The sequence below is a fragment of the Mustela nivalis genome (genome assembly GCF_964662115.1).
Source record: "Mustela nivalis genome assembly, chromosome: X".
Taxonomy (NCBI): Eukaryota; Metazoa; Chordata; class Mammalia; order Carnivora; family Mustelidae; genus Mustela; species Mustela nivalis.
In genome coordinates, this window is record NC_139040.1 from 129,057,552 (window position 1) to 129,082,802 (window position 25,251).

A 25,251-nucleotide genomic window follows, 5' to 3' on the forward strand; every position below is an offset into this window, starting at 1 on the left:
AGCTCGTAAGCCTGGCCAGTCCTTATTCGACGCGCGCCCAGGGAGCTAAGAAGAAAGCTTGGGTGCTGTCCCCGGCAGTGCTGTGGGGACATTCAAGCTATGGCAGCCCCTGCTGAAATGCTCCGCCCGACCCGGACCTCTTCCCACCGTGAAAGGTCAATCATTCTCTTTTCTCATCCCTCTCAAGCTATTTTCAGACCAGCCGGGGCACAACCTTGCTCCCCTCCAAGAAAGCCTCATCATGGGCGTAATTAACCTTTTTAATTTTTTTTTTTCATCGCCTCTTGCTGTTAGTGTGGCATCCTTAGTCGAGATCTGGGAACCAAATTGAGGGCAGGGGACCTGTCTCATGGCTTCAGGATCAGCAGAGCCATTGAAATTTTATAAGGACGGCAGAAATCCCTTGCACCAGGAATAACTGAATATGAGCACATGCGACCCGGCACACAGGTCGTGCCCCAGTGGGCACAGGCCCTCTGCTTTGGGGCTGCCCCTTCACCTCGGTGGTCCAGAAATGGAGGGCAGAGGCTGCAGAGTCAGCTTTCCATGGAGGAGGCACAGATGGTTCCCAAAGCCAACGCAGAACCCGAGAAATCTGTTACAAAACAAATTTTTTGCTATTTGACGGCAAATGCTACAAGTTATGGTATGTTCAGTCTTCAAATTTTTACCTCCTAGAATAAACATCCCAGAAGCCACACCATATACATAAATGTCACACTCGGAACCAAGGAATCAGATGCATGAGGGCTGTTTTGGATTTGTGTCCCAGGGTAAATCAGGATCAGGCAGACACTGACTGTGGTGTTAGTACAGCAAAGCAAATCACCTACATGCTTGGGGACATCGGACGCGAACACTAATTTCTGCTGAATTATCATTCTATGTCATTATATCGTTCCGAATATGGTAATTCGTTCAATGAGTTGACGCACGAAGAAGAATATAACCCCGCTGAACACTTTGAAGGGAAAATGCCCCTTTGGACTCATACAGCAATTTCAGAGTCAAAGAACATGGACTGGGGCACCTGGGTGGCTCAGTGGGTTAAATCCTCTGCCTTCGGCTCGGGTCATGATCTCAGGGTGCTGGGATCGAGCCCCGCATCGGGATCTCTGCTCAGCCACAAGTCTGCTTCCTCCTCTCTCTCTCTGCCTGCCTGTCTGCCTACTTGTGATCTCTCTCTGTCTGTCAAATAAATAAATAAATCTTAAAAAAAAAAAAAAAAAAAGAACACGGACTTATCCGTTAGCAGACGACTGAAGATTTTACTTCCTTGTGTTGTCATTATTAGTTTGCAAAAGCTGTGCCACTGTGCACCTCCATTTCGAACAGAGTTCACCTTCCATAGATTGAGAAGGAACTTAGCATGATTTTTTTCAAAAAAACTGTGCCATCTGGGATGATCTGTATGGACACAAAGCCTGCACACACCTATTTGACAGCAGTTTTATGTATTACTATGAAAATCTTGAAAACAACCAAGATGTCCTTTAGTAGCAGTCTCGATGAAGCATAGTCTACCAGACAATGGCATGTTATGCTGCTCAAAAAAAAAACCGAGGCATCTGGCAACAGAACGACACCCATGGGACGCCTGGGTGGCTCAGTGGGTTAAAGCCTCTGCCTTCAGCTCGGGTCATGATCCCAGCGTCCTGGGATCAAGTCCCACATCGGGTTCCTTGCTCAGCAGGGAGCCTGCTTCTCCGCCTGCCTCTGCCTGCCTCTCTGTCTGCCTGTGCTCGCTCTCTCTCCCTCTCTCTCTCTGATAAATACAAAAAAGAAAAAAAAAATTAAAAAAAAAAAAAAAGACAAGACACCCATGATGATGGGTACATGTCATTACTCCGCAGCCCAAACCCACAGAATGCAGGACTCCAACAGTGAATCCTTCTAGAAAGTCTGACGTCTAGTCAACAATAAGCATCTGCGTCGGCTGGAGGGCACCCCATGCACCCGACCAATTCACGATATTCTAAGGGGACCCGTGCAAAAGAAAGGGAGAAAAGGAAAACAGGACCTACGACTCAAGGTTCCTGCAAACTGAAAACTGCTGAAAAAAACTGCCAGCTACGTTCTGAAAAAGTGCCTTTTCAGATGCAACGTCTCCATCCAAGACTCCTCATCCACGTACCCAACACGCGTCAGGAAGCACCTGGGCAGCACAGGCTGCGTGCGGAGGGCGGGGGCCTGGGCGACTGGTCCAGGCCCTCAGAGCCTCCGGGAGACCGGTGTTCTTGGTTCGAGCTCGCTGCAACGCCGGTTTTCCATGTCCCCGGCAGGCCCTTTCCATCTCCAGATGAACCTACAGTTGTACTTGCGACCGAGACTCCTTCTATGAAATACATATTATATCTTTCCGCATGCCAACATTCCTACCCCCCCGGGATTTCTTCCAAACCCCAGTATTCCCAATAACCATAATAAGATATTCACTCTGTCCCCGTCAATTTTTCTCATCCGTTGCCTACAGTGATGACTTCATTTTTTTCATCAAAAGTGCCCTGCTACAGCTGGGCTCGGATGAATACAAGAGAATCTAGCTGAGCCCATCACGCATCGGCAAACAAAGGACTAGTTGGCCAAATGTGTGCAGAAACTGTCAGCTTTCTGATTTCCTTTGAGTTCTCTCTTCCCCAAAAGATGCACTCTGGATCCCATGCAGTTTAGGTCTTAGGTCAGAATCTCATTTGTAAAACCCCAAGCCCATGAACTGTTTAAGTTTTCATAAGATTGATCCCGTAACGGTCTAACATATTTCTCTTCTAAAAACGCTGAACGGAAATCTCCCGTGAGAACAAATGCTGGTGTATTATTCTTGCTTTCAGAGCACCGTGCCGCAAGTCAGAGGTCCACAAATATTATTTTTCAGCAAGGTTCTCAAGGTATAATAATACCAATTCATACGGGATGATAGTTTCAAATGACCGACGGTGGGCTGTAGGATAGCTGATAAATGAAATGTGTTGTTTCCAAACCTTTCTCACATGGTTCCCTGCACGAAACACATACAGAAAATAAGCCATTTCGGGAACACTTGGCTAGTTAACTGGGGACAACAAGACCCAGCTTACCAAAAAGCAAGAACTTCAGACCCGGGTTTTGTAAGTAAACCAGAAGGACACAATTTGGAAAATGTACAGATGTGGCTCCTTCCTTCTCCGGGTGTGAATGTGGCTTCCAGAAGAAGCCTAATTTCGACAGAATTTCAAACAAATTCCATTTGTTCATTCCACAAACAAGTGTTAAACTGCTGTCGAGAATGAGACAGTGACCCTCCACGCAGGACAGAGAAGGCTTCCCCAGGCACACGCCAGTTCTACATCCTGCCCAAGAGAGAGGCTTCCACATGGAGCTAAGGGTTCAGGCTCTGCCTCCTGGCTCGTGTAAGAGAGACCTCGCTGGACTCGTCCGTCCCCGGCGGGCTCAGTGGGGTTTTTAACTTCTAAGTCAGAGAGGACGATGTCCAATAGTGAAAGTGTTGCCAGGAGACAGAAAAGAGGGGAATTTCAAACCACACAGACCAAGACTGGTCACGCTATGATTGATCAAGTCACCCTGGTTCTTACAATGGAGTCAGAAAACAGGCTCGCCTCCTTGAAGACTTGTGATTTCAGCTGTTCTGTCTTTGTCTTTTCTCCTACAAGGCAGGTCGGTCCAGACAAAATATTGGACCAAAATACTGTGAAATAACCATTTAACTCTTCGGAAGCACCGTTCTTATTAAGGGGGAAAAAAATGTTTCAAGCAGCAGACAACAAGAATAATTAAGAAAATTTCCACCAACTCAACATGACCCCCAGGGAACAAAAGAAGGGCCCCTAAAACTATTTTAGGAAGTGTTTTATCTGATCAACAGGTTAATGGTGGGACTGAACTGATCCCGGGCGGGGGGGGGGGGGGTTTAGAAGCTGAAGATTAATAAATGAGAGTCGCTAACGACAGTCTGTCAGGGTGGCCCAGACCCTCTGTGGGGCATGTGCCGTGCTTGGTGTTGTTCTAGAAAGCTAGCTTTAACCTGTGTCCTCACGCTCTCCCAAACCTATTACCGACCGGCACAGAGAAATCCGACTGTCAGTGGCCCTAGAAAGGCAATTCTTTGTTAGCTTACGTGGGATTAGAAGCAGAGCCCACGTCCCATATATCAGGACACAACTGCCAACGCGCAAAGACATTTACTCTCTCTCCAGTGGGAAGCAGCGCCCGCTGAACGCAGGTAAACTTGACTTAGTACTTCCAGAACAAATGGTCAAGATTTCCAAAATTTGGTTCTGATCGTCTCTGTGACGTGGAGCTCAAGAGATCTCGCAGATGGGACGTTGGAAAGCCTATGAGTTATCTATAGCATAAAACCAAGGCCAAACGCTCACACATTAAAAAAAAAAGTATCTGAGCAAAAATGAAATCCCAGAGATGGGATTCTTTATCTCCCCTCTCACGTCCCCAGAGATATGGATACGATGGGCTGGCTTTTGTGCTGTGGGGGCAGAGCTGACGTCCTTTGGTAAGACTTCTCCTCTGTCATCTGAGGGTATTTTTAGGGAGAAGCAAGCAAAATATCGTAAAAAGCACCCAACGCCGCATCTTGTTTGATTTCCGCTCCATCAGACTCACCATACCCACGAACATGGGGATCCCCCTTCAGTCATGTCGAGGACTTTCACATCTCCCACGGGGACATGAAAAGTTCCCTCCAAACACATTGAGGAGACATCGCTCATCACTTTGCAAAGAGCTGCGGGGAGGTAAGCCAACGCGACACCAAGGCATCCAACAAGGCTGCTCTAGGCATTCATGTAGGTATTTTGCTTTTCCTTCTTCTGGGGGAAGAAGACTAACAAGGGAGACCTTGTATTTAGAACACAGGTTCCCCAGCACATTCCCATCACACACTGGCGTTCTCCCAATTTTAACGAGCCGACTGACCGCCCTGGGGACCACGCTAACGGGAAGAGTGATTCAGTCCATCTGGGGCCTGCAGAACTTCTGAAACGCTCCTACATGACATCTGTCCGTCTGCAAAGGACATACTTTCCGAAGAAAGCGCACGTGTGATTAAATGTTTAAGAAACGCTGATGTGTAATAAAAGGAGATGGTTGACATTTAGGGATTTCATCATGAGATTTGGATACAGTATCCATTTCACACCTAACTTTACACTCAGGAAGGAAACATAGTAACGTAGACTTGGGATTTTTAGGGGAGTTACCAAAGGGGAAAAGCCCAGGATTCCAACGTGGCTCTCCTACAGATGACCCTGGGCTCCCTTTTTGCTGGAACGTCTCCCTCCGGTCAGTTCCTGTGTGAGCTCCGCTTTTCCGGGAAATGCGTCCTTATTTCGCGCGGTACCTGGTTGTTATGATAATGTTGTGATTTCCTCCATTAAGCCTGTCTGTGCCCTCATCACAGCCGTAATGTGTGATTTATCCCCCGCACCTGCGCTCGCCATCTGGGCTGTTTCGCGGCTCGACTCTGCTCTCTTCTTGGGTTAACAGTAACCTCTGGTTTTTTTTTCTGCCACGCCCCCACCCCCAACCCCGGGGCATTGCATTTGCTGAAAATAATCTGAATTATTATTCAGCTCATTCTCACCCCCCGTGAGCTCACCGGGGTTCTCCTGCGTCCACGAGGCAAAGGCACGCGGAAGAATAGTGTCCCCGCGGCTGTTCAGAGCAATCACACACGGGTGTGGGAGGAAGCCCAAAGCTGGCGTGCCTGTGACTCAGAGGAAGCCACTCCGAGTTTGAGCTTTCGGTCAATGCTTCCCTAGCGTCCTAAACATCACAGTGGCACGGCGGACCCGGGCAGCAGGGTCTCTCAGCACTGGTGCAGAACTGCCTGCAAAAGCAGTGCTCCGAGGGACCAAATGCCCTCCCCACGCGTGAACCTGCCAGGCCGTTGTACTTCCTGCACGTCCCTGTCTGCTAGACACTAAGGTTTGGGGGCGCTGGGGGCAGCGCTCTGCCCTTCTGAACGGCCACCGGCCGAACCTGCCCTGGGGGTTCTCCAGACATTGCCTCATGGCATGCAGGGTCCAATCAACATTCCTGATGCTCAAGGACACCACCCACACTCACTGTTACTTTACAAGCGGGGGTTTATGTTGCTGTTGCGTTTTGTTTGTTTGTTTATTGGCATTGGGTTCTACCATCTCCAAAGCCACAGGCACACAGTCAGAAATTCCGTTACACCGGCACGTAACTCCCATTCCAGGCCTGCCGGGCACGCGGGCTCACACGGCACCGAGCTCCCCTCCTGGTGTTTCTCCCTCATCGAAGTGACCTTTGCGTCTCCTTCTGAGTGCTCAGGCTCCCGGGGAGAGTTCCGCCGTTCCTGCCGAGGCTCTGGGCACACGGGCTCTTCCGGAAGGCATGAGGTCCAGCGCGGGCCATCTCAAACGGAAGCTACAGTAGCCATCGCGATATTCAGAGACGGTGTGAATTCAAGTTCGCTTTTCCATCCGACGTTTTTCTCATCCACGAACTGTTTCCAAGAGCTGGCGATCTCCCCGTCAAGCCCATGTGTCACCTCAGAGTTTAGGAGACAGTGCACGGAAGCTGTGCCCCGGGAAACTGGGGGTCACAGTGATGTCGAGGCATCGTGTGTACACTCCAGGCAAAGAGGTCTCCCACATGTGGGAAATAACAAGAAGAAAAAAAGGACATTTGTTGACTACCTGAGCATACGGGGCACTGTGGACTGTACTCTGAAGACATGACCTCAGAGAGCTGATTGATGCCGTGAATTCAAGCGGGCAGAAGGCAGCTTGCGGGGGGAGGCATCTTGTCTGATCTCTGGACAGGCCCTCGCTGGGTCCTGATTTAAAAGCAACAGGTCTCAGATCTCCCCCTGACCTCTAATTCTGACCTCACCTTTCAAGTAAACACAGCGGTACGCAGTGCAATGTTACCCAAACACTGCTCTAACTCACCATCCCGGGCCCTCGTGCCTCTTCTCCTTCCACGCCTAGAAACAGTAACGAGCAAATTCAACATGCTAAAATGGTTAACTGAAGGGGCAGGAAACATTACCCCAAACACTGCTGTCCTGCACGACCCACACGGACGTCTTACTGTTTTCTGGATCGGGAGTCCAGTTTTGAACGCAGATGTCTTTACGGTATACAGGGCAAACGTGAAAACATGGGGCTCGGTGGAGTGTTAGAACCCAGGAGCTGGAAATGCACCCTACAAAAGCCTGCACACGGGCTTGCGTAGACAGTGCACAGCTGGACAGAAGCCGTCTCCCGCCCCAGCTAACGCAACAGCCCAGATTCCCCTCCGGCTCCGAGGAGGAGGGGCGGCGAGTCGGCGGGCTGGCAGGGCGATTACACACAGGCTACGTCCCCTCTCAAAACCTCCCTTTCTCACCTATAAAGGACACATGAGAAGAACGCCTCCCCGTAAACTCATGAACCCACATGCAACACTTCAGTGAGTTACCGGAGTGTCACCAAACGATTCCACAGGCCAGCAGCTGTTGTTCAACCAACGTTCCTCCTCCATGCACGGGGGGGGGGAGGGGATGGCGGCTCACGTCCATATTATCAAACGCGCCCACATGTTTTACTAATCCCGTTCGAATTAGTTGGGACTTGATTTCCTGGATAATTTATGATGTTGCTCGGTTTATGGAAAGGATGTATCCAACAGCATTAGAATCGATTCATTTTAATTTGAGATGTAAATTCAAGGTAAAATAATATCCGTCCAAGCCTGGGAACGTAAAATTAAGCTTCGGGCTTTGTAAAAACGGTAACGTTCCTAGAGAGTTGATGAAATCCAGAGGTTAATGATTTATGAGCTAAATTAATTTAGAGAACCAGAATCAATAGTCCAGACAATGCATTTCCAACTAAATATTACAGCGGAATGTTTGCGGGGATTGCCAGACGTGCCTTGGTCCTTCCCCGGGTGACCTCCCCCGTGTTTCTCCATCTCCTACTCTGTAGTTTTTAACACCCCTGGGCTAAGGTTGCAAAAACCGCTTTTTGCACACAATGGAGTACTTTGCTACACATGCAGCATTACTGGAAACCCACACAGGAACGAGAGAGAAAGGAAGATGTGCACCATGCACGTTTCTTTTACTCTTGCTGCCCTGTCACTGGGTTTTTCTGATACTGTGATTTATGTGCAGCTTCCCAGATGTGCTTACATGCAGCACACCCACCACCAAGAATCGGTTAATGGAGAAAAGCATGTCCTGGTGAAGATGAGGGTGAATCTGGAAGAACAAAGCAATGAAAATGAACGCAGGTGAGGGCAGAGTCTGGGACCAACGGCGGCGATGACGTAGCATGTCTGATGCGTGAGCAAATGGGTCAGACGGTCGTGGAGGAACAGACAGAAACGAACTTTAACAGCTCCACTCGTATGTCCCTGGTGGCCCAATGTGTCTTTGTCTTTAACCACACACTACTCCGCATTTGGCTCTCTGGTAGGAATTCTATCCTTTATCTCCTCAGAACGTGCTGAGTGCAAAGCCTGATAAACATGTTTGAGGAACTCACATCCCGTGGGCACGAGGAGCTCCACGTTCAGATGCCAGGAGGTCACCCGTGTGCACAGATGCCACATCCTGCTGAGCAGACAGGGACAGACAGCCAACGAGATTTGCAGAGCTGACCTCTAGAGACCCAATGAGATTTGCAGAACTGACTTCCAGAAAGCCAATGGGATCTGCAGAGCTGACCTCCAGAGGCCCAACGAGATTTGCAGAGCTGACCTCCACAGGCCCAGTAAGATTTGCAGAGCTGACCTCCAGAGGGCCCATGAGATCTGCAGAGCTGACAGTCACATACGCAGATGTCATCCTTCCCCCTAAAATAAAAGCAAGCTCTGTGACCTCTCCCATGGCTGCTCTCAGAGCAGAAAAAAAACCAACAACAAACAGCAGGCCAGTGGCATTTCATACAGTGAACCTGGGAAGAGATGGCCCTGGCCTACGGTGTGCATTTCCAGGGCCACCTAGATCCAGGTACCAGCAAGGTAAGAAGAGCCCTCCTCCACATAAAATAGATAGTTTCCGTGGGAGAATAAGGAAACGGCCTTTCTGAGGCTAGCCGCCGTGGCACGGGCATGGACTCCAACGTGAGGTCCGGAAAAAGGAAGCTGTGGCCAAGCAAGCAGAGGTCACCTGTGGAGGCACATCAGCTGGGGCATCTCTTGTCTCCTGGTGAGACAGGCCGGGGGGAACCCGGCAGGATATTAAAGCTCCTGCAAACACAGAGGCAGGGGACCGCATAGTGTCTGGAGAGGATCCTGCCCGTCCTCGCCAACACTGTGGCTGCCCTGTGTCCTTCACACTATTCTGGCCAAAGATTCCCTTTGTCATTCCTCTGCCTCGTGGACGGCAACCGTCCTGGGCCAACGGCACCTGAGCAGCACCTGCTCCTTTTTGCTGGAGCTGGGTTTGTGCGGAAGCAGCCCCCAGCTGGGATGCCCGCCCAGAGAGACCCCCGTGCATAAAACGACAAAGCATTTCAGAGACGGAGGCAACCACCCTACGTGCGAATACCGTTAATTCCTTCCACGTCAAAATAAATCACAATGTGCTTTGACTTCTCGGCCTCCACTCTGCTTAGCTGCAAGATAGCAGAAAACAAAACCTAAATGTCAAGCTGTGTCAACAAGGCGAAATGGGTTTTTTTCCTCAAAGTCAGTCCTCGAGGCTTCAGAGATGGTCACAGAAACTTAGTGACTGTAGGTTGTGTTCTGCCTAAAGTACGGCATGTTTACTTGCTAAAATTGAGACGCATAAATGCATTTATACGATGCTGTTACTGGAGAGACGTGGCAACACACAGCAGTGCCGACAAAAGTATCTGATAGGCAATTCCACCTGCCAATGATTCAAGTTAAAATCCTTAAAATGTTGTCGTATTTGTTCTCTCCCGAGTCTTGTCTTACTTCGGAATGAAACGACGTTATGACAACAGCGCTCCTTCGATACGCACTTCCGTTAACCGGAGACGTGCACAGGTGCAGAAGCGACGCTTCGCCACGGCAACGGGCTCAAGGTGTTCCGCAGCTGAATGTCACTGAGGACTCGTTCTGTGACGTCAGGGACTGGTAAACGTCAGAAGCCAATGGACACGCCGCCTACAGTTGGAGACGTGAGAAGAAGGACATCGGGTGTGCAATTCGCAAGCACCCACGGAAGTCCAGAAAGGACAGATCTCTGTCCCCATTGGAACTCTCTGCAGCGATGGCGTTGGCGGTGCCCTGTGGAAAAGATCTATTTTGGATCGAGAAGGAGTCATTTATGGAAACGTGCTACTTTTCTCCTCACTGCTTGGGAGCAAATAAAACAATGTACACACTGTCATAAGGAAACTGTCCTCCCCAAATGCCTTGTTCCTAAGGAAACAAGAGTCCTGAGCCGTCACCGTCTCCAGCCCGGAGCTCCGGTGCTGTGTTGAGAGAGGCGGGTCCGGCGGCTGAGCCCAGCAGTCCGCTCAGAAGGCAGACGGTGAGCAACCACCAGGCTCTGAGCAAACCTGAATTCCCATTGCTCAGGGCTCCTTGGAGATGCCACTCGTACAGACTGTAGGCACACAGTCAGGCGCAGTGATCTCGGAGGACAGAGACATGGAAAGGTGGCGGTCACCGCTGTCTCACGAGCAGATGGGTAGCAAGACTCCATCCCATGAAACCGTGTCCTGGGACATCTATGGCCACGTGCCTTCTGCCTCCAGCAAATGAGCATTATTAGAAAGTTTACTTAGAGAAATGGCACGAGCGAGGCACAGAAAGACAGGAGGGAGTCGATGGGCGCTGTGTGTGCAGCCGCCATCATCACCATCATAGCAAACCGTGCAGAGGTCTTCATACATCCCGGGACTGCTTCAAGACATCCAGCAACACAGGCAATGGTATAACCCCATTTTACAGACGAGGAAAGAGAGGCACAGTGAGAATGATAATCTGCCCCGGCTTCCAGCCAGGGGCTCCCGGGGTTGCAGCAGAACCTCAAGCTTCAGGCCCCAAATCTCCACCCTTTCCTAGCACGGCGGCTGCCAAAACATGCACAAGTCACACGTCACGAGGCCATGCGTCCTGCTCAATACCATCAAGGACACAAACGCATGGTCTTGGGTCTGAATTCTACCCTTGCCCCTTCTCGGCTGTGAGAGCCTGCGGGGCACACCACATCCCTCCCACGTGCCTTCCTATCCGTATCGGCCAAATGGGCCAGCGAGGGTCCGTCCTCAGGAGACCAAATGAAGATGAGTATGGAGGCCTGATGCCCAGAGACAGAAGGTGGTCCTGAGTGAGGACCAGGATGTTTATCATCAGGAGGATCAGAGTCGTTACGGCAGGGGGCAGTTGGCAGCGGTGTGGCTATGGGACATTTGGAATGACGGAGGAAACCGGAAGAGCCAGAGGGAGACGTGAACCCATGACCCTGAGCCACCCACTTAACACAACATCCAGGAACAGTCCACATCCCTAACAGCCTTTGGCCAGTCGCCTTACTAGGTGGAAGCAAGAACCGAGCTCGCGAATTGTTCAATTTTCATTAAATCATATGTTCGTGAACATGCTAGAAATGTCTTCTAATGATCCTTCATTATTCTCTTCCCCGTGCTGAAGGCAAACATTAATGTGGCTTTAACACCGGCCACTGAATATCCTGGAAACGAGACAGACACATGCTAGTTTCTGCCTCCTCCCTCTCCCTAACTCTCTTTGAAAGTCAAACAACTAAATAGATGAACTACAAGTAGAGCCCATCAAGGGGGCAGCCGCGCAGAGTCCCGGGAGCACACCTGGAGCTCTGGGACGCGAGTGGGATCACCAGTGAGGTCAGGATGCCCCAGGCTTCCCTTGCAGCCTGGGAAGACGGTACGCAGCACAGCAGCAATGTCCTGTTGGGGGCATTTGGGGACAACCACATCTCGATGTGATCCGAAGGGTCTGTGTCCCAGCCAGGAACAGCAAGAACACCTGCGGCGGACAGGTGCTGGGGGGAGGGGTCAACAGACCCCCCTGTGTGCCCTCATGTACTTTAGCACCAAAGCCACTGGTGATGACCCAGGGAGGAACCGTCAGCACCGCCCACTCACAGAGCAGACCTTCCCTCATGAACCAACTGGTGCTGCTCACCTTGGGACGTGACCGCTGGTCGACACCGACCAGGCTGAGAGTGGCCTTGGGGGCCTCATTAGTGTCAACTCTGCACACACCTTGCAGGAAGAGCCTGACCCGATGCCTGCTGCCCAGAGGCAAAGTGCAGCACTGGGACAGCACAATCCATCTTCCTCAACAACCACGCTAGCCAGGAGCGCGGACCACCTGGAACCAACAGCTAGAACAACGAGCAAATGGTCACACACCTGTTCCTTTCCATACTTTACATACCTCACTGTAAATCATGAGACCGAACACATATTTGAAGGAAACACAAGGGAAAAGATACATAACTTTGTAGGCAGAAAAAGCCTTTTTAAAACCCATCGGCAATCCCCAAAGTCACAAAGGAGAGGCACTCAAATCTGACCACAGAAATTCACCAGAAAAAGAGCCTACAAATAAAATGAAAAGACAAAAAAAGCAGGAAAAAAAATTGTAACATACAACAAGGAAACTATTAATGTCCTTCCTATGTAAAGAGCCCATAGAAATCAATAACAAAAATGACAGACAACACAATAAAAAGCACTGAAGGGATATGAGAATGGAATTCTTAGAAGGAAAAACATAACGGCATGAAAATGTATAGTTTCAACTAAAGGTGTAACTGGAAGGGACTCTGAAATGGTGAAATAGCAGTTTTCGCCTGAGAAATAGAAAAGTATACATCTTTTCCAAATCATAATATCTAGAGCTGTTGATATTATGAGAAGATTAGTATTCACACACATCACCAATGTGTGTCCCCCTATAAAGGTTTAAAAAAGACAACAGGTTTCAGACAGTACCTACTAAAATTCAATTTTCTATGACCCTTTGATTCAGCACTTTTAATTCTGGGAAACCTGTCTTTCAGGAACGTCCCACAAATTCACAGAGATAAACAGAAGAGAATCGTCACCATGGTGCTACCTGAAACAGAAAAACAACAACTTGGTAGCAACTCCACGGTCCCAAAAACCTGTGTGGAGAGTTTGTATAAAACACTGTTAATAAGGGGCACCTGGGTGGCTCAGTGGGTTAAAGCCTCTGCCTTCAGCTCAGGTCATGATCCCAGGGTCCTGGGATCGAGCCCCGCATCAGGCTCTCTGCTCAGCAGGGAGCCTGCTTCCTCCTCTCTCTCTCTCTGCCTGCTTCTCTGCCTACTTGTGATCTCTGTCTGTCAAATAAATAAATAAAATATTTAAAAAAAAACCACACTCTTAATAATAGGACCATGTCTTAATTTATTATATAATATGGGCAACACAGAAGGAGTAGACTCTGTGTCTGAGATGGTCTGTGAAGCTGCCCATCACGGGGAAGGCATGTCTGTAACACCACTTGGGTCTGTGTTCTTTGGTTTTGCTCGTGTCCGATTCCTTTGGCAATTAGAAAAACAACCACAATGAGGACAACATTCAATCTAGACTAAAAATACTGATGGCAAAGCCATGTTGCAAAACTGAGATGCGGATGGACAGGTACCTCCAAGCTGTCCTCCTGAGCTCTGTGCACCCAGGACTCAGCTGTTGGCTTGTCCTGCCGCAGGGCAGCCCCTGCATGGACAGAAAACTGTCCCCACACAGAAGCACAGAGGGAAGCAAGATTCCACGTCGGTCGGGGCCATCCCGTGCTGGCTGTGGCCTGCAAACCAGCACTCATAAGGGAGTCCTCAAACACATCTCAGAAAGTGACAATCACAGAAACTCCTGGCCCGGATTATTTTATTTTCATGTACACGAAATTCATTTATTTATTTTTTTTTTTCTTCACATCTGGAAGGTGTACGAACTTAAATAAAATTATATACTAGGAACAACATCCCATGTATGACACAGAGGAAGTTCTGTATTTTAAAAATATACATTAAGTGTTCTGACCTACCTCCACGGCACATTTCCTGAATTTTTTTGCACACGCCCCGAAGCTTAGTGCAAACCTTTGCAAATCAAGCATGTGATTTCTTTATACTATCTCTTGATTAAATCAGTTTGGCGACCGTGGAGAAAAAAATTATACCTAGGTAGGTCTGTATTAGACGTCCCTTTACAATGTATGCATTGTCTCACTTCCTAGATGTCTTCCTCAAGGTTTTGCAACCTCATTAGGTATCCTGCATGCAGGTAAACAGTGCTCTCTGGGAGTGATTTCATTTCTCTCCTGGCTAGACCTGCTGGAGTAAAAAATCTGTCCACTGGGCAGGGGTATTGTAATACAGGTTCTGGGAAGAGACTGTCAGTCGGCAGGCTCTAGGTCATCATTATCTTGGTAAGAAGGGCTTACGGCGACAGGACTGGAAGCGGTCTTTTATCTGATTCAGAGCTGAGGTACCACGCTAAGGCTATACACAAGATTTGATAGTCTGGGGTAAGCTAGTAGAGTTCCTTGTTTTGTTGCCTTTTCTTAAATTTTAATCAATCTCCACTTTGGGGAATTAGCATCCCACGGAAGTTACTGAATTAAACAGATTTAACAAACTCTGCCAAAAAAGTGTGCTATTTAAGATGCACCTGAAGAGACACATGAGGTCAGAGGACTCCATGTACACACACACACACACACACACGCACACGCACACACGCCCCCAAGCAAATTAAAGTCTGCTGAAAAAATTCCAAAAGGGAATTTTCAACGACGAGAAGCACCAGTGTGAAAATAAAATCCAATTTGTTGCTTGAGTTGAGTTTTAATAATTGTGTCAGAGAAGCCTTGGGATTCAGAAAAAGCCGATACGGGCTAAATCGTTAAAATAGACCTTGTAAGTAAACTGAGCGCTACGGTTAGCAGCGGCAACTTGGAGAAGACTGGACGGCCTTGGCTCTTCACCAGGGCGCCCTGGGATTAGGGGCGTAAGAAAATGTGCTGACTCTGCCGCATAAATGACAACAGGCTTTTTATTTGTTCAATTTTTTAAAAAGCCAAGAGAAATGTCTGCTTTCTTGAAGACCCCATATAACACGGCACACGTCATTTTAACAGGTTTCCTGTGTCATTCATCATATTACTGAAGGTTTTTTGGGGGGGAGGGGAGGTGATTATTGTCATCATTATTATCATTTCAGAAATCGTAATGCTCAATGCTACCAAGTGTGTAGTGATCGGACGCACGATGTTGACATAAACAACTCCCTTTCCTGGTATTTATCTTTTAATCCATTCCTTTGTACACGTTCCTTCTACATTTCAGGGATTTTCTCTGTAGTAGCTGCTACACGTGCTTTTAAACTGACTTGTTACCAGTATTTTGATTTATCTTTTTTGACGTCCAGAAATTTAAATTTTATGTGAGTCCATCAGTATTGTCGTTTGCTGTTTATTTCTTTGCTTTTAAACTTAAAAAGAGCTGGCTTAAGCATATCCTGGATAAGTAAAGCCCAACAGTAATGATGTCCCTGCATTCTTTCACGGGTCAATTTTCCAAACTCAATCTGCATGGGCAGTTCAGTTAGATGAGTGGGGGACAGCGGCACAGCACAAAACCAGATTAACAGCAGGTCAGGTGTCATATGCCCCCTCCATGAGCTTGGGTAAGTCACTCTAGTTGCCAAAACTACAGCTCCCTGAGAAACTGCCTTCTTTGTCTGGACCTGCATTTTTCTTCGTCTTTGTTATTTTCATCACCATCCTCATCTTCATCATTCTTCATTCGCCATCATTTTCTTCACCACAACCATTATCTCCATCACCATCACCCTCTTCATTATCATCATCACCTTCAGCACCATCACTACTACCATCACACCATCAGTGTCGTCACTATCATCATCACCATCATCATCATCACCACCATCATCACCACCATCATCACCACCATCATCATCATCATCACCATCCCCATCATCTTCTTCACCATCATCATTACCATCATCAGTCCCATCAGCAGCAGCACCATCACCACCACCATCATCATCACCATCATCAACATCATCACCATCACCATCACCACCACCATCGTCACCATCACCACCACCATCATCATCACCATCATCACCATCATCACCATCATCACCATCACCATCACCACCACCATCATCATCACCACCACCATCATCACCATCACCACCACCATCATCACCATCATCACCATCACCATCACCACCACCATCACCACCACCATCACCATCATCACCATCATCACCATCATTAACATCATAGCCATCATCATCATCACCATCATCACTTACCATCACTACCATCATCATCACCATCATTAACATCATAGCCATCATCATCATCACCATCATCACTACCATCACCACCATCATCATCACCATCATTAACATCATAACCATCATCATCATCACCATCATCATCACCATCACCATCACCATCATCTTCACTATCATCATTACCATCTCCACCACCATCAGCAGCAGCACCATCACCATCACCATGACCATCATCACCATCACCATCATCTTTTACAAAATCACCATCATTACCATCACCATCACCATCATCACTGACCATAGCTGACCATATGGTGATGGTAGTGATGGTGGTGATGGTGATGGTGATGATGGTGATGATGATGGTGGTGGTGATGGTGATGTGTGATGATGGTGATGATGGAGCATCACCATCATCTTCATGATCGCCATCATCACCATCACCTCCTCTTCTTCAAAATCATCTTCTTCATCCTCATCACCATCACCATCCTCCTCTTCAAAATCACCTTTATCATCATCATCATCACTATCATTATCATCACCATCAGTACCATCATCACTGTCACCACCCTCCTCTTCAAAATCATCACCTTCATCACCATTAACCACCACCATCATCACAACTATCATCCTCATCTTTTTCATTATCATCACCTTCATCATCACCATCACCTTCTTCACTATCAACATCACCAGTATCACCAACATCACTGTCATCTTCTTCACCACCATCACCACCACCAACATCATTATCATCTCCATCACCATCATAACCATCATTATCATCACCACTATCATCATCCCCATCCCCATCACCTTCACCTCCACCACCAGCACCACCACGACCACCACCACCACCACCATCATCATCATACCCTCTGTCTCTTTTCAGTGCATGCAATACACTCACTACAGGGCCAGTACCACCAAGGTAATCAAAATGTCTCCCAAAGTGTAACCATCCTATGGCAATTAACATTATCACCTATTCTTAGCCGTCTGTCTTGAAAGGCCAACTTTACATTTACAAGAGATTCTCTTTCTGGGCTTAGTGTTCTTCTCCATCATTCTGTCTAGTCTGGGGCCAGGGCATCCTGGCTTCATTTATTTATTTTTACTTAAACTCTACACAGCACCCTTTTAAACACAATGTGAGTGAAGAACACTCAAGAACTCACAACACATCCAACCTTGGTTGCAGAAGACTGGAGGACATACTTGTTCCACATGAGAAGCTTTAGAGTTTTGCTACAAAAGGCTTTAATGTTCTGCTTCCCACTACATCAGAGTAGGAACGGTCCTGAGCACAGTCCACTGCAATGTGCAACACAGCTACAAGGTGACAATGAGTCACACGTTCTCAGCATTTCACTCTTAATACCGCCTCCGTGCCATGGAGCTGACAGATGGGGCTGTGCTGTACAGAGCCGGAAGCCAGCATGCTTTAGTGTGCACAGACCACCTCCCTCCCTCCCAGAAACCTACAGAAAACCTGGAACTTTGGCCAGTGACCAACCCTTGAAATAATTTTCAGGTCTCCACTGAGCATTTGATAAAACTGGAAGCTGAGTTAATGAATGTTGGTCCATAATGGCTCTACTTGCTCCCTCTGAAGCACACCATTACTCATCCAGTGTCTTGTGCAGACATCAACCTCCACTCTGAAAGTGAATGGACCTAATCAGCTATTCCAGTCACAGGGGAGCGGAGCCTGGTGTCTTTTATGCGTGTGTACTCACAAAGAAGTAGCCAGCTGGATGCCCCGGCTCTCCTGTTCCTTGCTGTGCTTGACACAAGAAGCTTGACTTCTTGTCTTTTATCCAAACCCCTAAAAGCATCCCCCACACCTGTGCATACCTGAAATGGTTCCACCTCTGCCATGTAAACACTTTGACCTCCTTCCAGGTTTCCAACGCATCATGTTTGGAGGTGCAACCCATCACCTCCCAAGCCACTAGCCCCCCATTCTCCTCATTTCCCTGCCATGGCCTGACACGTGGGTCATTCCCTAATGCCCCAAACTCCAAGGCTGAATTGTCTTTTGTGATACTCTCTGGCAGCATTTCAGTCAACAGTCTATTCAATGATCCATCTGCTGCCTCAATGCCAGACTGAAAATTACCCAGTTGCCCATTCTGAGCCAACACCTGACTCCTGGTCTCCCTCCAAGCAGAACACAGACCAGACAGAGTCCAGTAAGTTATCCCCCTAATCACGTCTCTCTGTGCTGCTTGAAGAAACCACCCCCACTGACCCTGAGCTCTTCAAATATTGAGCGCTCGAGTACATCCTACGACTCTAACATTCCTAGTAGCTAAACCTATTTGAGTCTTTTCACCTCTTCCTAGCTGGAGTTGACTGTCTTTTGAAGCATTCTTTACCCCTGAGTTCTGATAACCCCATTCCTATTCTTCTTGGTCTTCTACACTTCTTGTTTTTCCTTTGGGGATTATTTCTGTTTTGCCCTTCCTTTGAATGGTTGACCCGGCCTTCCATTTTCAGAATGCATCAGAAGCAAACACATTATTTACACGCTTTAGAGGGAGTCCCCGTTTATCAAGAAAAGGAGCGTTTAAACACTCAAGACAGAAAACTGATGTATTGAATCCCAAAGGAAATATCCAGCATGGTGGCCCAGATTACATTCCTCAGAGAACCAAAGAATCACAAAAAGAATGTTACCATTGCCTTTTTAGACCCTGTGATGCTAGCTGACGAGAAGCAGAAACATGGAAGTTCATCTCTCAACTTTTACCTTGGATTTAAACAGAAGGAAACCTTGAGTCATGACTTACTCAAGTGTTTTCTGTATCTTTTCAAAGCATGCCTATCCACTCCCACAGGTGGACCTTCATGCACACAGGTAAAAGCCACGCTTTCCTAGCAATCTTAGCACCTTGGACAGGACCTTGCAAGTATCAGGCACCTGACTCCCCTGATTTCACCCTTAAATATGATTTTCTGGGGCCCCTGCTATGCTCCTGGTCTGCAGCATTCCAGAAGCAAATGTCTTCTACATGAACCCAACCAGAGCACTTAGGCCCATGCACATGGACCTACTAAGTGAGGGATTATCCACGGGGTCTCACAACGGTCCTAGAAAGAGTCCATGTTTAAAGTGAGACTCCATTAGACTCTTGCCCAATAAGCCAAACCTTGGTTAGAATTACGCCATAGGTTTGAGGGGCTCTGACCAACACCCAAGTCTCCCCATGCTTGTGTTCCTTGAGGTTCTTGGGACTATCCTGACCTGCTAAATGAGACCTTCCAATTTATTCTCCATTCCTCAAGATGGATTTGATGTGTGGCCACAGATACCACGTGCTATGTGCTTAACTCTACGTCGGGCACGGAAAAGAGGAGCTCGCGCTGTCCCATAACACCTAGCTTGTCTTGCATGAACACATCTGCTCTTTTTTCCTTCTGGTTGGCTGTGTGTTCCTTCCCTGCACCCAGAGAAGGTGGCCCTGTCCAGCCCCACGGAGGGAAAGGCAGGGAGAAAGGGACGATCAGAGCATCAGACACAGCCACCAGTGGGTACCACATCACAGATACTGGGCAACGGAGACCTCGCTCCTCAAGACTTCTCCATGCCAACAGCAAGGCTGGTGGTGCTTCTGCTGAAGAAAAAAGCTTATGGTTTTGGTTTGAAAGAAAGAAAGGAAAAAAAAAAAAAAAAAAGCCATGTCAGCCACGGGATCCCAACCCTTGAAGCATCAGGGACTTTTTCTTAGTTGAAAGGACCGACCTGAAGCCTGAGATTTATATCAGCGTTCACCTCATTGTGCCTGAGCTGCATCTCCCTTTGTAGGATCCAGGACAGGCTAGTGGAATCCTAAGGAAGTGCTGATTGATGATGCCTTCCCGTGGCTCTACGAACAGTACGGGGCTCTGAATGAATGGTCAATGCATGCCGATTCCGCCCGACAGACCGGAGGTGTCGTCTGGAATGGTACGAGGCACACAGAAGAAACCAGCGACGGCAACCGCCTCCGGCCCTCCGCCTGCTCCCTCTGCCCCGCTCGACTTTACAGATCCCAAGAAAGAATCAGTCCACTTCCTGGGGGACGGAGAACAGCTAGGACGGCACCCCCTCAAGATACCGGGTGCCCATATGAACACACTGATCTGGCTTATTCCTCCCCGAAGCTCTACATCTTCAGAATTACTTGGGATTGAAAATTACCTGTGAAGGTCTCCCAGGTGCCCCCAGGATACCAGTGTGGGGGTATCCTGCCAGAATGACCCGGGGGGCTGTCCTGGCCCCATATGCCCGTCCATCCCTTCCCCAAACTCTGGAGCAGCACATCGGCAGGTTTGCCAGGACACACCTTCAGCCCTTTCCACACGGTGTTATTTTGGGATCTCCTGGAAGAATGCTAAATCCTCCACGGTTCCTAACCTCCCTTACGTCAAGGACCATATCCATATTACTCACCGCCTCCGAAAAAGAAAATGAGGCTCCCATATTCAACAAACGTGCGTAATGCAAGAGTGAGCTCCTTCCCTCTGACTGATGGCTGGCCATCCGGCACTGACGAGGTGGCCTTTCCCATCACAGGGAAGCGGTGGGACCGGGTGCAACCACCTTCACGCTCTGGGGAAACACCTGCATTCAGGTTCCTGCTCATCGCGTCTACTGATTCTGTAAGATGTACACCTGAGGCAGGCAGGTGCGTCAGCCTTTACCCACCTCACCTGCCTCACCTTCAGAATGGGGACAATGAGCACAAAGAGTCCCACACTGACGGCCCATGGCACAGAGGACGGCACGTGTGCAGACTCCCCGCGCCGGCAGTCCCTGAGATTATGAACGAAGGCTCACCGCCCGTCGGTTCCTTAGAGGGATTTCTAGATCCAGGATGTGAGTCTACCATGTGGGGTCCGTGCAGGACCCCTTCTGTGGTCCTCGCTGCAGATCTGCCCCCTCACCATAGCTACCCAAGACAGTGGCGTCCCTCGGCTAAGAATAAGGCAATGACACAAGGACGTGGCGTGGGAATGACCACGGAGGAAGCACAACTAAGTAGTGAACGTTTCCGTCATGGCGATATCTTTCCAGGTTCAGGGAACCCTGCACTGGAGAATGCTGGGTTCTACAGAATGAGGTCGCGTCCAACAATTTTGAAAGAAAATGCTCCAAAAGGAAGAGATATGCCCTCTGCTGCTACCCACTGCCCTCTCACAAGCCTCCCTTGCAGGAGGCATCGTTGTCAAGCAAATATCCCCGTTTCATTTTATTATGTAATTTTTCAGAACGCCGCCGCCCCCTCAGCCTCCTAAGGAAAGGCTTTTCTTGGAAGGAAGGGATGTTCCTTGAAACACTCTGATGTTCTGGTAAAACAGCAGAAATGTCCTGACGCATGGACGTCACTGCTTTGCTTTTCTGGCAAAAAGAAAAGCACAGAATCATCTACAGATGAACTGTTTCATTCTAGAGGGGACTGAAGGGGGAAAACACTGAGCGCCAGACTTGCTCAGGCAAGATAATGAAACAAAAACTCATCAGTCCGCTGGATGGCACCAGCACGAGCCCGCGCGTTACCCCACCAACGCGGTCATCCAAGAAACACAACAGTCATCCAGGAGGTGAAACGTTTTACCGAGTCACACCGCGAAGGTGTGGAACACGTTAAGGGATTCACAGGCGACACTGAAAGAAGCAGACGAGAGTCAAGCTCGTCCTGGCTTCCGGGACATACATGAAAATCTGCACAGGCATGGGGCGCGGAGGTGGCCCTTCCCGGGACGTGAGGGAGAAGGAGGAGGACTCAGAGACCCCGTGAGCACACGCCACGGAAGTACAGGCATCTGTCCCGTCAGTCTCAAAAAGGGGAATGTTGTGCTTTCGTGAGCCCCAGCATTCATCACAGGGACCCCCTCTCTGTTCTTCTACAGAATCCCAGACCCTCAGAGAAGAAAGAAGCCAAGGGCTTGCCTTATGTGAACTCTTCAACGAGAGACGACAGAATGGAAGCCTAAGTAGTTAAGACTCTCTCGGATTCACGGACGCTGTGCGTGGACAGTTAGAGGGAGCACGAGGCTCCTGTCCTCCTCCCAACGCTCCTTTTGAGACTGAACAAAACGGAACAAACCAAAACTTGTTCTTCTCATCGTCCCCATAAGCAACCAGCATCACGTTCCATTTGTAGCTCAAAACCAACCGACCAAAAAAAAAAAAAAAAAAATGCTCCTTGGCAATGGTCACCTTATTTCCAAATCATGTAGATGAAAGAGTGAAAAACTATCAATTTGGTGCACAAAGAAAAACAGGAAGAATGAGAGAAGGAAAAAAAGAGGAAAGGAAAACAAATACATGGAAATCATAAGCAACCTATGGGCTGGTGACATTTGGACAACGGTGTCCCCTGTTTTCCACAGGGATTGCGCAGCATCCACACAAGGGACAGTGTCACCGGCAACGGCAGGTGCTGAGTGACGGGTTCAGACCACCGGCTTCCCAACCCTTTGCTTCCCCTTCACGCTGCAGAACACACCCGACATCGCCCGGGTCTACCAGAGAAAAGCCAAGACGGCGGGGACAGGGTGATCTCACAGACATGGAGAGGACACTTAAAAAAAAAAAAAAAAGGCGTCTTCCCAGCCTTTTTCAAACTGTCCAAAAACCCATCTGCTGTCTTTACAGGCATGGGGTTGCGGAGGTGGCCCTTCCCAGGACGTGAGGGAGAAGGAGAATGACTCAGAGACCCCGTGAGCACACGCCACGGAAGCCAAACGCGCACATACCTACGCTCCAGTCCATTTCCTCCACCGCGTCGCCGTAAGCGCCGTGTTTGCTTTTGCCGGCGAAGTCCTTGGAGGAGAAGAGGGCCGTGTGCACGTGCAGGTACGACACGACCAGGAGGAACGGCGTCCCGGCGTGCCTGCGAGAGGAGAGAGAGCCAGAACGCCGTGAGCATGTGGGCCTCCGTTCCCGCCGCCACCAACCTCGCAGGACGTGAGGCCGTCTGAAACGTCAGACAGCACCCCACGGTGACGTCCAACACGGCGCGTGTCCGCTGGAGAACGGACGTGTGCGCGGTGTGTCTATGAAGAGAAGAGTCACGGTCGCCCTGTCCGGGCCAGCAGGCTCACCCGCTATGTTCTCAACACGTCCCCCAAGGACACAGCTCTGGAAGGAATGTTGTGGGAACGACCTTGAATTCTATTCTTCCTTCTCTATACAGTGATGAGTAGGAACTCGAGGGCCTTCAAAAGCCTATTCCCTTTGGAATATGAACACACACACAGACACACACACACAAGCTACTGCCTGGAATACTCCCATTTCTAGACTTCTTACGGCAACACCTGTCCCCCATCTACCGCCAAGTCAACTGTTCCGCCATACTGCCCACCTTCTACGACCGAACTAGTCTCCTCGAATAAAGGCCCCGCCGTCCACACTGACGTTTTGGAAGTCACCGGGAACATTCTTTGAACGCGTCCCAAGCGATAAAGAGTGTCAAGTTACTGCAAAAGCCTTTCCTCGGTGTATCAAAACAGCCTGTGTTCTAACGGGTGAGAACACGCAGCTGGGGGAGAGCTGTAAGTTGCTGTCAACCGGGGCGGGGGGCGGGGGGCACCTTGTGACAACAGTCACGAGCCTGGGGAGTGTGGGAAGGTCTCGGGGTTTTTACCCGGGTCTGCTGAGAAGGGGTCGGGAAGTCCCAGCACCTGCTCTCTGCCTGGTGCCGATCTCTGACCAACGCACTTTGAGGAGGCCCTTCGGTTTCATGGAAGCGGTTCCGAGTTCACCTTTCTCCTGGAAAGCACCAGAAACGCCTTTCCATCTCAGTGGGGCTGTTGTCCGAGTGCCCTTCCGACGGCTGCCGGGCACCAACGGAGTGAAGGACCGACTCGACATGTGGAGGAACCCCCTTTCTACGGGGCCGTCCGCGAGCACACCGCTTGGGTTCGTCCCGTCCCCATAATGCCTTACGGGGCCGTCCGCAGACCAGCTGCTCATCACCCTTTACACGGAAGGCGGCTCCTCGCACGGAGGTTCCCGTTGGCTTTTGAAACAGATCATCAGCCCGAAACTCAAACTCTGAGCGAGCCGGGTCCCTGCTGGCTCAGGACCAACCTGGGCACGTTACTGGGAACCATCTCTAAAATAAATATATAAATCTTTAAAAAATAAAATGAAAGTCCATGCAGTTGGAAAGACTTTCAGAAAAACCCCACGAATACACAAGCTTTGCTACATCTTGGGTCGCGGAAGGCAAGTCCTTGGTGTGACGGACTGAACACCAGGATTTCAACTGTTGCCGTTTCAACAGCAACAATTGCAACTTTCTCCCTGACACGCTTTGGTCCTTTAATTTTTTAGCGTTGCACATGTCCCTGCCGCAGCCACAGAAACATGGAGAGACGTTTTTATTTCAAAAATAAAAAAAGACAAGAAAAGTAGGGAATCCACTCTTTCCTCCCCCCCCAAAAAAGATGCAATGGACACTCTGTCCTAAAAGCCAATTCGTCTAAGAGTTTAAAAGGCGGCTTGATTTCGGGCTTTGCTCACATCCTTGTCGCGTGTGCACACTGGCTTCAGCAGCTGGACAGGGCTTCACACGAGGCTCTCTGTGCAAGGATTCCGCGGACGCAGCCTCGTTGTGACTGTGAGGTCTCTCATTAGATCAAGAGCTTTTTGGCCAGTGAGGATGCCAGACTCTGACCCCGTCCATCACCACCTGTGAGGCCCCTCTCCAACCCCAGTGTGATCCGAATAAAAATACCTAAAGCCACCCACACGCCCCCACCACGCAACAGGTGCAGGAAAGATGCTTTGCTCATTCTGGCTGTAAATTCCCTGCATGATTCATCGTCTGAACCCAGAGACGGCAAGATACTGAGCCTATGCGGCAAATTAGGTAGACCGATGGACAGACGGATAGTTTCCCTGCAGTTTAGGTGGCAGGCCTCAAAAACAACTAAAATTGTTGTAATAGGAAATGAGATT

The 25,251-nt window shown here is 49.1% G+C and overlaps 1 protein-coding gene across 7 annotated transcripts in view; it reads right to left on the reverse strand.

Annotated features, from left to right (window-relative positions):
• LOC309856265 (steryl-sulfatase-like) overlaps positions 1-25,251 on the reverse strand; it is a 430,475-nt gene that overhangs the window by 321,427 nt on the left and 83,797 nt on the right. For all 7 annotated transcript variants that reach the window (XM_082717185.1, XM_082717186.1, XM_082717184.1 and 4 more), the window contains one exon: positions 23,040-23,176. In XM_082717185.1, the coding sequence (XP_082573311.1) occupies positions 23,040-23,176 (137 nt within the window). The remainder of the gene's footprint in view (positions 1-23,039; positions 23,177-25,251) is intronic.